The sequence below is a fragment of the Colletotrichum chrysophilum genome (assembly GCF_026319265.1).
Source record: "Colletotrichum chrysophilum strain AFK26 chromosome Unknown scaffold_3, whole genome shotgun sequence".
In the NCBI taxonomy this organism is placed as follows: Eukaryota; Fungi; Ascomycota; class Sordariomycetes; order Glomerellales; family Glomerellaceae; genus Colletotrichum; species Colletotrichum chrysophilum.
Window position 1 is genome coordinate 700,291 of NW_026517290.1, and position 15,165 is coordinate 715,455.

General features: G+C 54.3%; 2 protein-coding genes across 2 annotated transcripts; one reads left to right on the forward strand and one right to left on the reverse strand.

Moving 5' to 3' along the window:
* Positions 1 to 2,484: 2,484 nt before the first annotated feature.
* On the forward strand, positions 2,485 to 5,472 carry COL26b_000861 (uncharacterized protein; the record flags this gene model as incomplete). The annotated part of the gene is made up of 3 exons (XM_053173825.1): positions 2,485 to 3,460; positions 3,514 to 5,360; positions 5,419 to 5,472. 3 exons carry the CDS (start codon positions 2,485 to 2,487, stop codon positions 5,470 to 5,472), a joined length of 2,877 nt encoding a protein of 958 aa, XP_053042382.1.
* A 1,631-nt stretch (positions 5,473 to 7,103) lies between these two features.
* COL26b_000862 (uncharacterized protein) lies at positions 7,104 to 8,382 on the reverse strand (the record flags this gene model as incomplete). Its single annotated transcript, XM_053173826.1, has 3 exons — positions 7,104 to 7,581; positions 7,682 to 7,933; positions 8,033 to 8,382. The coding sequence occupies 3 exons, from the start codon at positions 8,380 to 8,382 to the stop codon at positions 7,104 to 7,106; spliced, it is 1,080 nt and encodes a 359-aa protein (XP_053042383.1).
* Positions 8,383 to 15,165: the final 6,783 nt, after the last annotated feature.

Here is a 15,165-nt window from a genome sequence, read left to right on the forward strand (position 1 = left end):
CTGCAGCATCTCTGCAATCACCCGCTGCAGTGTTTCGGGGCGTGGGTCTTTGCACCATTTGTCGTAACCGTCGTCGCCAAAAAGGTTTATTTTCCACAGGAGCGTCGACTTCGCGACGAACAAAGCTATGTCATCAACACGGGGCGGGTGCTGTGTTTCTGCTGGAATGCTCTCTTGAACAAGTGGGCTTGTATATTGCGTAGAAATCTCCTCATTCCCTGCGAGATCATTGCTAAGAGTTTCCACGATGTCGTCGGCCCGGAATTCATCTCCATTGGTTGAAACTGGTTTGAGAGTCTTACGCGGAAATCCCTGAGAGGCTGGAGTGGGCATCCTAGGTAGCGGGATTGGAGTTGTTGAGATGCGCCTAGATGGCACATCAGACTTCTGCTTCTTGGAGGCGGCATCTTCCACTTCATTTTCGAGATTTCTCTTTGTGGTCCTCAAAGTGATTTTTGTTTGCTTCTTTTCAGCCGGGGTGTTCCTTCCGGATGCTGGTAGCGCTGGAGGCTTCGACCGATCGGTGATCATGGTGCTGCTCCTGATGCCAATGTCGGCATTTGAATCGAGACTTTGGTCTGCGACTTGAGATTGGGTCGGCTTTACTGAGGCTGACCGTCGGAAGGGGAGTTTTCGAGGTGGAGGAAGACCCTCCAAAGGATCAGTAGTCATAGGTCGTGGCCGACTAGAAAGGAGTTCCTCGACAGACGTCAGACCACCGCTGCCGGAGCTGAGCTCTTGACTCAAAGCGTGCCCGGGTTGCGACGATGACAGAGATTGAACGGAGGCTTGGCGATGAGGCGGTTGAGAAAAGTAGCCAGAGGAGGCTTGACTAGCTGCAGGAGCGACTGATGTGGCTGTACTCTCGTTGATCCTTGAGAGGGTACTGCTTGGTCTTTGTGCCAACCGAGATGGGGGGTGAGCACGAGAGGGAGGCCGCGTATGCCCGGCGATTTGGCTATGACCAATTGTAGGCCTGCTGCTGCTGATATATGACCCTGAAGATACAGGGGCTACGCTGCTCTGACGAGAGTATCTATGGTCTATGGCCGACCTTGGCCTGGCATCGGAGGGGGCTTCGCTCATGCCTCTGTGAAACGGTCTGGGCTGAGATGCCGCCAAGCGGCCAGAGAATGGCTCCGGACGTCTGAACACTGGTTGAGAAGTGCGTGGTGCCTGCTGAAGTGCTCTTGGAGGTAGGTTCAGATCCCCAAAGTCCTTCAAAACGTGGTCGAAGTCTGCAGGAATCTTGAAAATCAAGCAAACTTGGGTCTGCGTTGGGGTATCGTCCTGACCAAGGTTAGTCCTTCTGTGTTATAATTGTGACTGTCTCTGGTGTCTTCCGGCGGCGTCGTCGTCCTTACTCACCTCTATCGTTTCCCACCGGATGACAAGACGCAATGCGTGGTCGTCACGGCACAGCATGTAGTTGCGGTCTGGGGGCCTGGACCCATCGAAGCTCCCAAAATTGAGCTTCTACAGGCTTCTCAGCATGGAAAACCTCCAGTGGACCTTTCAGCTTACCAGCGAGCCCCCATGCTTGGGTACAACAAGTACATAATCCCTCTGTTGAGGGGAGGGCTTGTGCAACAGGCTCTGGCTGGAAAGCAGCTCCTCCAACTTCACCCCCAAGATGCAGTTGCCTTGGTCAGATGAGGTAATCCATTGGGGGGATATATGAGAGACTCTTTTCATAACCTGGGAGCGGCTTAGGCCAAACTCCCAGCGCAGCGCCTGGGGGAGCATGTCCGGCGATGTCCACGGATGGGGAGGATGACGACAGCGTAGAGAAAGAACAAGGACGACAACAAAGGCAGGGAAGGATGCAGAAAAGTGACTGACGGAGGGGGAAATAAGGAAGTTGAAAGATAAGAGCAATGGTTGGGAAAGAAAGAGCGAGCATGACTTACACCAGATCTCCAAGCCTAGGGCAACAGCTACCTACCTTAGTTGCAGGGGTCTTTCCCCATCAGTCAAGCAGGATCGTGGGGCAGGCAAGTGCAGCGCTAACCCCACTGGGAAAGCATAGTCCACCCGCTGCGGTCTTATCAGAAAGCTCTGAGTCACGTGATGATAAGCTCAGCAGCGACAGGGATTTTTCCAACGTCCAGTCTGTCGCGAAAACACGGTTGGTTTGGTTGGTTCCAGTCTCCGGCGCATCACCGACCGATCGCAAAGGGCCCCGAACCTGCGCGACAGCACCACCAACCCCTCTCCCATCGTGTGTTGCATTCTCAAAAAAAAAAAAAAAAATTCACAATCGGCACCTGCACTTCAATTAAACACGCGTGGTTCAACTGCCGAAACACGAAACGAGCGCGTTTGCGACAGCTTCTGGAACCCTGAGGCTCTCCTGCAGCCTGTCCTGGATCTCCACACGAAGGAACCCCAAGGCTTTTACACAGCTAGTTAGCCAACTGAATTTCTCACGATTGTAGAACATTCTAACCATTCTTTGACAGGTTCCACCTCGCAAATTCGACAATGGCGCCCTCGAAAGAACCGGAGAAGGAACCCGAAGTTCCCCTTCACTCCATCAGCCGAACACCAGAGTACGAGGATTTCATGAACAAGCTGAAAGCATACCACAATGAGCGCGGCACTACTCTTGAGGCCGAGCCTAAGGTCGGGCCGGTCTATCTCGATCTGTTCAAGACATACACCCACATCTGCGAGAATGGCGGTTACGACAAGGTCTCCGATGAAAAGCTAGCCTGGCGGAGGATGGCAGAACAGTTGGGCATTCACTCTTCCAACGTTGCGTCGACTGCCTTTTCCCTGAAAGAAAAGTACTATAAGAATCTTGCTGCCTATGAAATCAAGTTTCATCATGGCAAAGAGCCTCCCCCAAAGGACATCTTGGAGGATGTGTCAGCCAAGGGTGGAGGTCTGTTGATGCGTACAAGGGAGAACTTCCGCGGCAAGCGCGAAAGCGGCACTGTTGGAGACTCTGCGGCGGCCTCTGGCGACGATGCCACCCCTTCTCGAGAGCGGCCGACCCCAGACGCCCCCGCTCCTTCAAGCGTCAGAGCCTCCCGAGGTTTACGTGAAGCCCCCCCTCAGAGAGTCATCTTCCAGCCGGACACCGGCCCGTCTAGGCCGACGCGCCATGCTTCCGGTCAACAGCCTGGCCATGTAGGAACGCCTACTTCTGCGGGTCAGCCCGGTGCTCACCATGCCCTCCCGCAACAAGTACAACACACTCCAGTTCCTCTTCCGCATCAACCACGTGCGGCTCCAAGGGGACCAAGCAGCAGCTTCAACCCTGCCAATAGTGAAAACACGTCATCGGCACTTGACGTTTACATCCCCAGATCGTTGCAGCCGCCGCAGCAGCAGCAGGTCCTTGCCATGCGACCAGTTGAGACTCCCAGCAATAATCCCGGAGAATTTGCCCGGCGCCGGCAGGTGGCTCGTTCTCTTCTGGAGCCGCCTCGCCGTACGGGACCCCATCCCGGTGGTATGTGACCCTCGTTGTTTTGCTTCACGCAAGCTTGCTTACATTGTTTGCAGTTGGATTCGAGGGCCCGAACATCTACATCCGCTGCCTGATGGCTCTGCGCTCGAACATCTTCCAGGAGCAACAATTTGCTCTGTACCATCTGGTCAAGATTTCGTACGAACGGCATGACAAATTCAAGTTCGAGGGCTTCCCCGGTCTCAGCGAAGGCTTGGTCGAAAAGGTTCTGGAGATTGGCAGCTACTTTTACGACATCAAGTGGAAGGTTTCTTGGACTTCTCACTTGGCCGCCGACAGAATCGACATTCTTGATGGTAACGAAGGCACCGACGATATCCTCGAGCGCATCGATACCTTGGAGCCCAAGCAGCTCAACGAACTCATTGTCCCCGCAGAGCTTGCCGACAGGATGGTATTGATTAACGAAGCCGCCTTGACGCTGAGAAACATGTCGCTCCTTCGCGAGAATGCTGCACACCTGGCTGATTTCCTACCGATCAAAGACCTCATCTGCATCGTCTTGAGCCTTCCCAAACACGAGTGGGTCGTCGAGTTGAAGCATGCCATGCTCGATATTGCCGAGTCGCTTACCCCGTACCTGGAGATTGACTCTCGAGATCCCTTGTATAAGGTCCTCATGTGGCAGCTCCGTGACTCCGACGACCGCGGCGTGATCCTCACGTCTCTTCGCGCTCTTGGTCGCATTTCGATGAACTTCGAGGCCACCAACAAGCTGGACAAGGTCCCGTCTGTCGTTTTGACCAAGATCAGCGAGTTAATGTTGCTTAACGACGACGAGCTCATGGATGCCTGTCTCGATTTTCTCTATCAGTACACTGCCGTTGTCAACAATGTCGACAACCTCGTCAAGTCGCTCAACTGCGAGCATTTGGTCCAGCACTTGGTTCGCCTGCTATCGCACAATGCCAGACGCTGGCAGCACGAGACGTCTCTGCGGCCTGCGATCAAGCCAGCTCAGACAGACGACCCTGCTGCCATGCCTGAAGACCTGCTGCAGGAGCTCCTTAAACTCGAAGAACCTGAGCGATGTAACCAATGGGTCAAGTGCTTTTTCGAGGAAGATAAGGACTCCTTCGTCACGCAGATCGCGGCCTGGCAGGCATACCAGACCGCATTCAAGGCTGCCTTGCAAGCTAAAGGCCAACCGCTCATCACTCCAGCTGACTTTATTAGGAACAGCTGCTCTGTCTACAAGGGCTCAAAGGCTGAAGTGTGGCATGGCTCGGGCGCTCCCGGTGAGATGCAACAGAAGTTTATTATACACGGCATCCGCTGCAGGACGCAGCCCGTGGGCCTTGACGGCAAGGTCTTCCTCCGTTGTCTCTGGGACTCGTCGAGCGGCCGACCGAACGAGAAGTGCGGCCATTTCTTTGGATCGAAGGAGACCATGTGGAACCACGTCGTCTCGACACATCTCAAATGGACTCGTAACGAGGAAGGCGCATTTGACAACAGCGAAGAAGAGGTTCGGTGTCAATGGGCTGACTGCACCAAGTACGCGAAGGCAACCAAGATCAAGCGCGCCGAAATGGGCCATCACCTCCAGACACACTGTTGCCAAATCTTCAATGGAATCGAAATCAACAAGAACAAGTCTCTTCCCGGATCCCAGCCTGGCGACACCATGGTCTTCCAGTACGAAGAGACGGCCGCTATCCATGACGAGCAGAACCCCGCCGCGGGCCCCCAGGCTGCTGGCATTCCTCTCAGCGCGGTGCTCATCCTTCGCAATATCGCCCGCAACGTCGTCAAGACCCCTGCCCAGGAGGATCTCCTCAAGTTGCACGAGCTTGGAGGCGAAGGCGGCGGCTGGAACGAGCGTCTGTTCCGCACTCTACTTCCCCGTCTTTACGAGATCATGAGCGAGAACAAGATTCTGGTATGTCCCACAAGCCCTACTCTGTGCTGGCAAACACGCCGTGCTAACACGTTTACAGGCACCTTACATCGTGTCCCTCATCCGGTGGGTTGAGTCGGAGAGAGACTTGTAGAACATGATCGCGCCAAGGATATCCGGACGATGATGGATGAGGCTTCCGACGATGGTGCCATTAGGAAGTACCGTGATACGAGAACATTACTCTGATTATTATTTGGGATGGCAAAGACCCAGGCGTTGGAGAGAGCGGTGGCCTCGGAACTTTTGCGATTGTGGGATTATTGCAGGCGTGGTTTACGTCTTTTTTCTTTCCTCTTTGTCGACTTAGGAGGCTCACGTTGGTAATCATGCGTCCGAGAGAGGAAGGGGAGGAACTGCATCTGGAGTCTTCATGCATCTGACGCGTAGAGACGTCACTTGCTACGCTACTTGTATCTATATGTAAAATAATACGCGCGGCAATACCGTTAGGAAGATAAGAAATGCATGTGCAAAGAAAGGTTTCTCACAGCATAGAGTTGAGCCCATCTCCCGTCGCGAAACCCAATTGACGTCAATGTTTGTAAACACACACTTTCGAGGGAACGGTTAAAGTTCATCTCATTGTTGCTTCAACTTATTTTTCGTTCCAATTATCCTGCTTCCCATTCGCGTTTTGATGCATGCCATGTTCCCCCGGACATCATCCGCACATGATTGACGCTGGGAAAGGCACGGGCCGAAGGAAAGAGTGGGTGTGACCGTGTGTGGGTGAGCCTGTCCTTTTTTGTTTTTCGGGTTCTTTTTCGCTGCTCGCACGCAATGCTGCCGGATCGTGGTCCCCGGGGGCGGGAAGGGATCGCCCAGGGCATGGATTGACGGACGATGGATGGGACTGAGGGGTCCATTTCACGATGGTGGGCCCGTGGCGGAGCTGGAGCTGGAGCTGGAGCTTGAGCTTTTTCAAAGCTAGGGGGAAAAGGGCGTGTTAGTTATCGTACGACTCGACGCTACGTCATTCTTGGGCGCCGCGGGGAAAAAAAAAAAAAAAAAAAAGGGATCACCCATCACATGCTCCACGACGGTCTCACGTTGCAAAGTCAAGGCAAGGCGCCAAGGCGTATGAAGTACGTGACACAAGGACGTGTCCTGGATTCTATCCTGCGATCTTGTCTGTCTGTCTCATCTACCGTGGAAACCCAGAGTCCAAGCCTTTGACGTTTCTCTCTATCCTCTTATGTTCATTTCCCAAAGCCACCAAGACCCAAAACCCAGAAAAAAAGAACGGTGTCCCCCTTCCGAATCCATGATTCGTTCCAAAAGACCACACCTTGTTTTTTGAGACTCCTGAAACTGCCTTGCCTGCTTCGAAAACAACACACTCGATGATGGGGTTGGAAAAGCCAAAGTGATTAGGTGCCGTGTGACCCTTGGCGCTGGGGGGTATAGTCCCGGAATGTTGCAATCGACGAACGTAGGAGAAAGTGTAGACACAAGGAAATCGGCACGAAGTCGCGGAAGGCCGCGACCAGGACGAGGCGGTGGTTTGCTGAAGCCACGGGTAACACGTCTGCACGAGTCAGACGTACCGGAATGGTAGCACAGCGATGCCTCTCATCGTGGAAAGCAAATGAACGGCCTCAAGTGGCTGCGAAATGCAAAAGACGATGTCGTTGTAGACTGGTTGTGTAGTAAGCAACTTGCCAGATTCGTGCGACACCTTCTCGGCCGCGAAGCCGGGAGGAATTTTCCTTGCGCACCCGCTTAGTAGCAGGTGTAGCCACCGTCAATGATGACGTTGGAGCCAGTCATGAAGCTGGAAGCGTCACTAGCGAGGAAGACGCAGAGACCGTTGAGGTCGTCGACGGCGCCGAGGCGGTCCTGAGGGGTCAAGGACTTCCAGATCTTCTTCTGGGCATCGAGAGCGGGGACGCGGTTGAGGGCAGTGTCCATGTATCCGGGAGAGATGCAGTTGACGCGGATGTTGTACTTGGCCCACTCAGCAGCGAGGGACTTGCCAAACTGGATGACACCAGCCTTGGAGGCGTTGTAGCAGGACTGCTCCTGGGGGTAGTTGACAATGCTGCCAGACATGGAGGCGACCAGGATGATGGAGCCGGGCTTGCCAGCCTTCATCATGGCGCGGCCAACAGACTGGGACATGAGGAAGGAGCCAGTCAGGTTGATGTCGATGAGGCGACGGAACATGGCGGGGTCGTAGGTCTCGGCCTTGATGTTGGAGCTGTTCACAAAGATGTATGTTAGTGGGGCTGCGTAAGCGAAAGGGGACAATGTGATGTCGTGCACTCTGTGTGCACACTGCATTGTGGGGAATGACGTACTCGGCGATACCAGCAGAGTTGACAAGGACATCAGGAGCGCCGTAGAGCTCAACCACAGAGTCGACAGCAGCGTTAATGGCAGCGCCGTCACGGACATCCACCTTAAAGAAGGTGACGGGCAAGCCGGTCTTCTGGTGAAGCTCAGCAGCGGCCTCATCACCCAACTCCTGGTTGGCGTCAAAGATGACAAGGGCCTTGGCTCCGGCCTCAGCGCAGGCGCGGGCCATGTAGTTGCCCAGACCACGGGCACCACTGTCAATTGAAGTCAGCGAATTGTTCCATCATGATTTTCGATGGGAATCCGGGCCAATTGGGTGGTAATTGGGAAGGAAGGGGGGAAACCAAGCTTACCCAGTGACGATGATGGTCTTGCCCATGACGGACAGCTTCTGCATCATGGGAGGCATAGAATCGAAGGTCTTGCGAGTGAGAGGGACGACATTGTCGTTCTCAGGAACGGGAAGGGGGGTCTCGGTGGGAGGGCGAGAGTCGTGCTCGCGGACGGGGATCGAGAAGTGGTCCGACTGACCAGTGCCCTTGGCGTCGGGGGCATAGACCGAAACGGGGATCTCCTTCTCGCGGACGACGTCGCTCTTGAGAGCGCGAGCCGAGATCGAGAAGGGACGGGCGACCTGGCTGCGGATGGCGAGGCGGGGAGCGAGGCGGGAGGTGAGACGCAGGGCAGAGCGAGCGGAAGCCATTTTTGCTGTTGTCGGTCGGGTTGAGGTAGGTAGGTAGGAGGGAGAAGATAAGGATTCTGTAGAAGATGGAAAGTGGTGATGCTGCTTGAGAAAAAAGAGTAAACAGACGTGAGAGAGTCTGAGACTGTTGATGTAAAGCGCGAAGATGGGAGTTTGCGCAAAAATACAAGCTTGGTTGGGGAGGGGAGGAAGAAGATGGCAATGGAATGTGGATGGGAAAGGGCAGGTCGAAGAGGTGCGAGCAGGAGCGCGTCCAAGTTGATATAGGTCCGAAGGGGGGCGGGAGGGGACTGGCGGCGTGGTCCGTGTAAGCTCAGCCAGACGGGGGAAGGTAGTTAGGTAGGTCACTGAACTGAAGGTGAAAAAGTTATCCGTAGGTGAGGTGAGGTAAGGTAGGGGAGGGAAGGAGGGAAGGAGGCGGGAGGGCAGGAGCGATGGGGACTGCCCCGGGCAAGACGGTGAGATCAGCTTGGGAGGGTACAGCTGGCACGCAGTAAGGTGAGGTGAGGGACCGGGAGGAGAGGATTGGATCGAACGGGGCAGCTACGGTGAAGTTCTACAGTGCAAGCTGGAAGGAAGGCGTCAGGACCGTCCGCTACCGTATGCGTACCTTCCAGCAGCGGTTTCTGAGGCGAGCTCTCTACGGATACCTGACATCAGGCTTGGGACCTTCCTAGTCGACTAGTGTTGCAAGTGACGGACGTGGAGTGGGTGAAGTGTGAGTGCCCCCCAAAGAGCCCGGTTTTTTTTTTCAGACCAAAAAAAAAAAGTTGCCCAGAGAATGTTTTTCGAGGTTGCAGCTGCTTGAGCTCCTGTTGGTGTGACTGACGGTGAATGGGATTGTTTCCGGTCGGGATACGATGGGATGAGATGGCAATTGGGGAGATCTGGACACACCCACTCGGAGCTGGTGGTGTTGCCGCCACAGGGGTAATAGCCGTTCAGTTGCCTGGGACTTGGAGGCAACACCATGCACTGCGACATGCACCCGTGGGCGGGCATATCTGGAAATACAGCAAGCAAGGGGCCCTGGGCTTCTCTGCTGCAACCCTCTTCGTGGTGAGAATGGGGGTCAACTCAGCTCGTATAAAATGTCTACTTTTGCTCTTCGCTGAGGAGAGACCAACCTTTCGCCTGCGAGACTTCTGAGCTGCCAGTTTCTGAGCAGCCCCTGGCAGCTCGCTGGCCGCAATGGATGCGAACATAATCTCCATCTCCTGATGCTATCCGGGATCTATTTCAATACCTACGTCTCTGGAGACTGGCGGATGGCGGCACCTCTACAAATGGAAGTACATCCAACACCTAGCTACCCGGGCATTCAGTAGAAGGTGGAGTGCAGCGTTGCATGTCCGCAGCTGCAGTGCAGGTGCGGTGGGTGGCGGCTACTCCGTTCGTCCTGCCCGTCAAGGCCGCCCTGGACGCTAATGCAGACCCCGCCGTAGCGCATTTACCCCCCTGCAATTCCACCCTACCGTAAATAAGGGTAGATATCTAGCGTTTATTAAGGTACAAATACGTCACATTCGCATCGAGCTTACCTTACTTGACGGGTCGCTGGGTCCATATCATGTTGTCGTCGTCCTCCTCCTCCTTGTTGTTGACGGGTCGCCCCTGATGACACAACCAAATATGAGGTGCATGACGGACCACCATGACAGCTTGTTGCGGTCGAGGCTCTGCCGCTGTCGTGGACCGAGATGGGACGAGACCTCACCGCTGTCGTGACATGCCTATAAAGCCTACAAGAAAGGCTTGAGTTGAAAATTCGAGGCGATCTAGTGTTGCTCGCTGATAAGGAATCAAACACCATAATCGGCGGAGGTGGGTGCCCCCAATCATCTGCGGGAGTCGTGCTCTGGGGCGTCATGGTGGGCCGCTGAGTTGATTGTGGAGTGGAGGGAACAACGACACATTGCACCTAGGATGTTGCTTGCTTGCTTGCTCGCCCATAGTCAGGAGACTCCGACCTCCTGGCACTGAAGTATTCTTCTGCCCTGGATGCTCCCGCCAGCTCACCACCCTCCTTGAGTCGGGCATACTTGTGTTGAGAATGTCAGGTTGCTGGTTTTTCTGATGTTTGCACACTGTTTCTTCTGTGTCTGGATCTGTTTCTGAGGAAACTGTGTCTAGAGTCTGGGACCTTGACTCTGAGAGCTGACAACCAACTCATGCCAATGGCAGTAGCCAAAAGCGCGGCTGCATTGACCCGCGAATTGCTCTGTAATTTTTGCAATGTCTTTTGAACTGAGCTTGTCCACCGTTGGTACGAGGCAGCTGTACATTTTAGCATTCCCCAACTCCGTCTGCCTCTTGACATTGTTTTCTCTGACCGGTCGGAAGGCGGCAGTAATGGCGGCGCGACAGAGGCAAATTCCGCAGAGTACAAACGGTGAAGTGGCAAATAGCTGCGTGTCGATCGTTTTTCACACCTCCCAGCGCTAGGGACGCCTTACCTACGATGTAGACATAGGTCTTGTGGTTTTCTCATGTCGTTTGAGCTTCAAAATGATGCATCTTGAGTTCGAAGCTGTCATCAGCGCCTCAAGATCGCACGCAAGCCTTAAACATTGTTTAGCAGACCAACTGCCAGCAGTCCGTCATTCGAAGACAGTGTCGCTGTAATCAACCAGCCTGCTTTGCGCGGTGCAACTTAGATTGACGTTCATGAGTATCGAGCAGAGGTTCCAAGTCTCCACGCGAGAGACCGAGAGGTTCCCGCCGGAGTGAGCGATAGGTATGGTGGTGTGGAAGGTGAGATCCGAAAGCCAACCTGGTGGCCCATAGACCGTCAGGGCGGTAAGTTTTTTTGGGCAGTGCAGACTGACAGAAGGCTGGCACACTCGGCCGAACTGTCGCCGAGAATTCTGTTTCTCAAGCATCTGTGGCGGCCAAGCTTTTCGGTGCCTCCCGAACCTTCAGAGATTGCTGCAATGCAATTCTGAGCCGCGCGGCGAGTTTGCTGTACGAAGAGGCACTAACGCCGGCTCGTCTGGTTGTTGTCCATCTGTCTGTCTGAGATGTATGCAGCTTGCGCAAGTCTCAGATGCAATGCACCTACTCCGATTTCGCTCGAGATGAGCTTGTCTCTCCTTCCCATGTCCGCGACACGAGAAAGGAAAGGACACGGATGGGTGCTGGTCACCTGGACTTGAAATATTGATTAAACAGGCCGGAATATGGGGAAGCCGGGTGAGGCGTGCGTAATTGCGCCGTCAACGGTCGGGCATCTTCCAGATAGTTGCTGCTTTTTTGAGCACCCAAAAGTTCGTTTCGCATACTTAAAGCCTCGAAACACATTGTTTTGGCCAAGAACACCACTCAGAGATTTCAAGACAGGGCCGTCAGTATGCCTGCTCTGACGGCTCTGTGCAACAGTGACATCGGACAAGCTGGCGAAGCCGTTTGAAGAGCAGGCTTGTGTTCACTTTTCTTCCGTACAAGCAAGAATAGCAACCGTCAAGATAGATCAGTGTCAAGCGGGGGAAAGGGTCGCACGAGCATCCGGGGCGCTGGTTCATGCGAGTCTCACATCCAGTTGATCCCCAGGAACCTGTCTTCGAGTCAAATGAGACGTGTTGCGTCCTTCTGGATCGTTCAGCTAGACGGCATCCGAATCGTTGGAAGTGTGAGTGTCGAGCTGCAGCGGGGCACGTGGCTACAGTTAGCTTCAGGCACCGTCTCACCCAACTCTGGACCCTGCTGGAGGCCCTGTGCTTTACACGACACATCTCATCCAGGTATGAGAAAACGTGGGACGGACAACTGTCCGTGTTCTGCGTGCGTTCCCTTGCCTCCTCCTGCGGCATCAATACAGGGGTAGCTTTTTCCTCCTGAGCTACCTTGTCCCCCAGCCGCTCTTTCCAAACACCGTTCCGCTGGTTCCCCGGATGACTCGCTAGGTAGGGTTGCACACAATGGAACCCAAGGGCTTCGAGGGCGGTCTGGAATGAGTATTGGGAAGCTTGTCCTCGCATAGAAAAGCATGCCGTGGCAGTCACCGCCTAGGTGCAAGTGCTCTCGCATGTTCAGCGGCCGACAGTTCCAAAACTGGGGCCGGAGACCATTGCCTCTGGAGGCGTGAAAGTACTGTAGCTCGAGCATCCTTGGCGCTGTCGGTAGGCGCCGGTAGCAGGGGAGGGCTGACGGCCGACTATTCCTCAAACGTCGTCTCGGGTGAGCTGGCAGAACGCCGATGTTGTTAAGAGTGCGGGGGAGAGTCTGATATTATCTAGCAAGTTTGCATTGCTATGTAGAAAGCATGCCTCAGCTGGGCGTCATGGGCAACGGCAGAGGGTCGGTCAGGCCTGAGCATGTCTCGTATGAGGGTTGGAAACCGGCGAAAACAAGCGGCGAAAGTTTTCGAGACATGTACAGGCCAGCAGCAAACTTGTTGCTGGTTTGGAAAGAGCTTGTGGCCAGGTTGCAGTTCCCATGGACAGGATATTGGTTCCAAAATACTGAGACTGAGCACCGCGGTTGTGTTCCCGTTGCCGGTTGGGGGATCGTCTGGAAGCTGGAGGAGACTAGCGACGCTCGGCGTGGAGAAAGGAGACGGTGTCCGTCCCTAGCTGGCGGAGCTATCGTGGGTACCCGGAAGAGGAGCCATTGGCGGTGCCTCGGGGAGCTGCTCATCTGGGAAGTGCTTTTTGCAACGTGTCCCAGGTGAGAGTCTGGAGAGCGTCGATTCCTCAGAAGATGAGCTAGGCTCCGGTGGTGGTATGTTTTGACGGCGGAGGTGGTGATGCCATGGCCGGGGTGTCTTATTGGAAGTCGATCAGATGATGAGAAGAGATTTTTTCTTGCAGTTGGGTTGTCCAGAGGAACTTTGGCTCAGACATCCCTGACGAGCCGCATTAGCAAGGTGCTGAGTTGGCTGCGCTTGCCTTTCTTTTCTGGTGCAATGGTCATGTAATTTTGTAGTAAAACTTGGGAAGGGGGTAAGGCCAGACTAAAACTAAGGTTGGTACGAATATTAGTAAACTGCGGGACACCTTCACGATGTTTTCGTCTGGAGAAGGAGCGGGAGCTTGCGTGCTCACAGTGGATAGGTGTACTATGTAAGAAGATCAGCTCCAGTATTCCAGCCCATCTTTGAGGCTCTCGTGGCGGCTGCTGGCATCCCCAGTCGTCCCAACTGCCTGTTCCTCTAAGCTGCCCCAGCTAGAGCTTCACGATGCAGGCACCGCACGCTCTCAAGCGAGCCCGACTGCTAAAATGGGAACAGGCAATTCGGACTTGCGCCTGGACCAGAACCTTAGCACCTGCCAGCAGCACAGACGATCCTCAACTTCCTCCCCTTTGCCAGAAATGTTTGGTTTCGGGGAAGGAGGTGCACTCGATGTAATCAAAGTCACGCAACGTACTCAACTAATTACTATTACACACCCATATCCACGGAAACTGTCCGCCCTTCCAGCCTCTACCGAACGTTCTCTGACACTCTGTCTTCTCCCACATACTCATCAAGCGGTCTGTTCTTGACTCCCAGGTCCCCGGCAGGGATTCGTCTCCTATCTTTCCACGAGGCCTTCGACCTTCCAGCGTTTCTTCGCTGCAGTGCAACCCTGCGAACACGCACGCACCTATCCCCACAAATCCCGTCCGTCGACGGGAGTCTCCCCCAAGAACAAAAGAAGCCAGACTGACTCCATCGTGACCCGGCATCAGCCTGCCACCTCCACCCCCGCGGCTTGGACGCTGTAATGCCGTCCCTAGCGTCGAAACATCGTGGCGGTCCACCATGGGATGAGCACCAATTTTGTGGGTTTCTAGGCCGACTCCATCACCTGTCCGTCGTGCTGCCCACCATCACTGACCTAAAGATATCGGTGAACCGAAAGACCGGTCAAAGACTAAGGTGACTTACATCACAGAACTCGGATCATCAGCGACTGGTAACGGCTTTCTTGTCTCGGTCTAGCTCGGCTCCGCAGTCATTGTCAGATGATACTTCTGCATGTTAAAACTCCGATCGACCTGGGTCAGTGTGTATGACTGGTCATATTGGAAACCGAATCAATATTGGTTGTTCTCTCGACGCCGAAAAGAGACACCCGAAAGTGAGCGGCGCCGTGACCCATACCTCATTTGTCTGCCGCCAGCCTTCTCGGACCTGCCTTACGAGGCAGACGGTCTCAGCTATCAACACTCGTCAGGCTTAACAGATTAAAACGGTGCTCTCGCAGATGGCGCTGTCGATCCTCAAAAACACACGCTCTGGCGCACTCCGCCGCAATGATTTACTTGGTTCGTGTTAGATTCATTGCTTCTTCTCCTGACTCGTTTAGGGTAGCAATCTCAGTGGTTTGCACTGCCATAAAAAAACGAACGAGCGTGCCCACTACATGCTGTGCAACACCCACCTCTATCTCGGACGAATCTCCGAAAACCGTGGATGCCCCTCTGAGTTATGGCCAACGGGATTGAATGTCCTCGCGTCAATGTTCAATGTCAGTCGGACTCCTTGAACTTACTTAATGACACGGAAAACGTTCTGTTACTATAACCTTCAAGAAGACCAGACACATCAACTACTTCCGACGCGGTTCAGGCGCTCGTTGGTCTCCATTTGCTTTTGATGATGGACCAACTCCAGGGTCAGAATGGGCGGTGACAGCAACATCGCTATCCCATCTGCCCTCTCGCGGACTCGACAACTCCACGTACCTTCTTCAAGATAAGTTGAGAGGAGGCGGTCCTGGGAGCCTCTGCCGTAATTCGTCACGATGTTGTATTCTTCACCGCGCCTCCATGCAGACTGCCTCCTCAAGATACTACTGG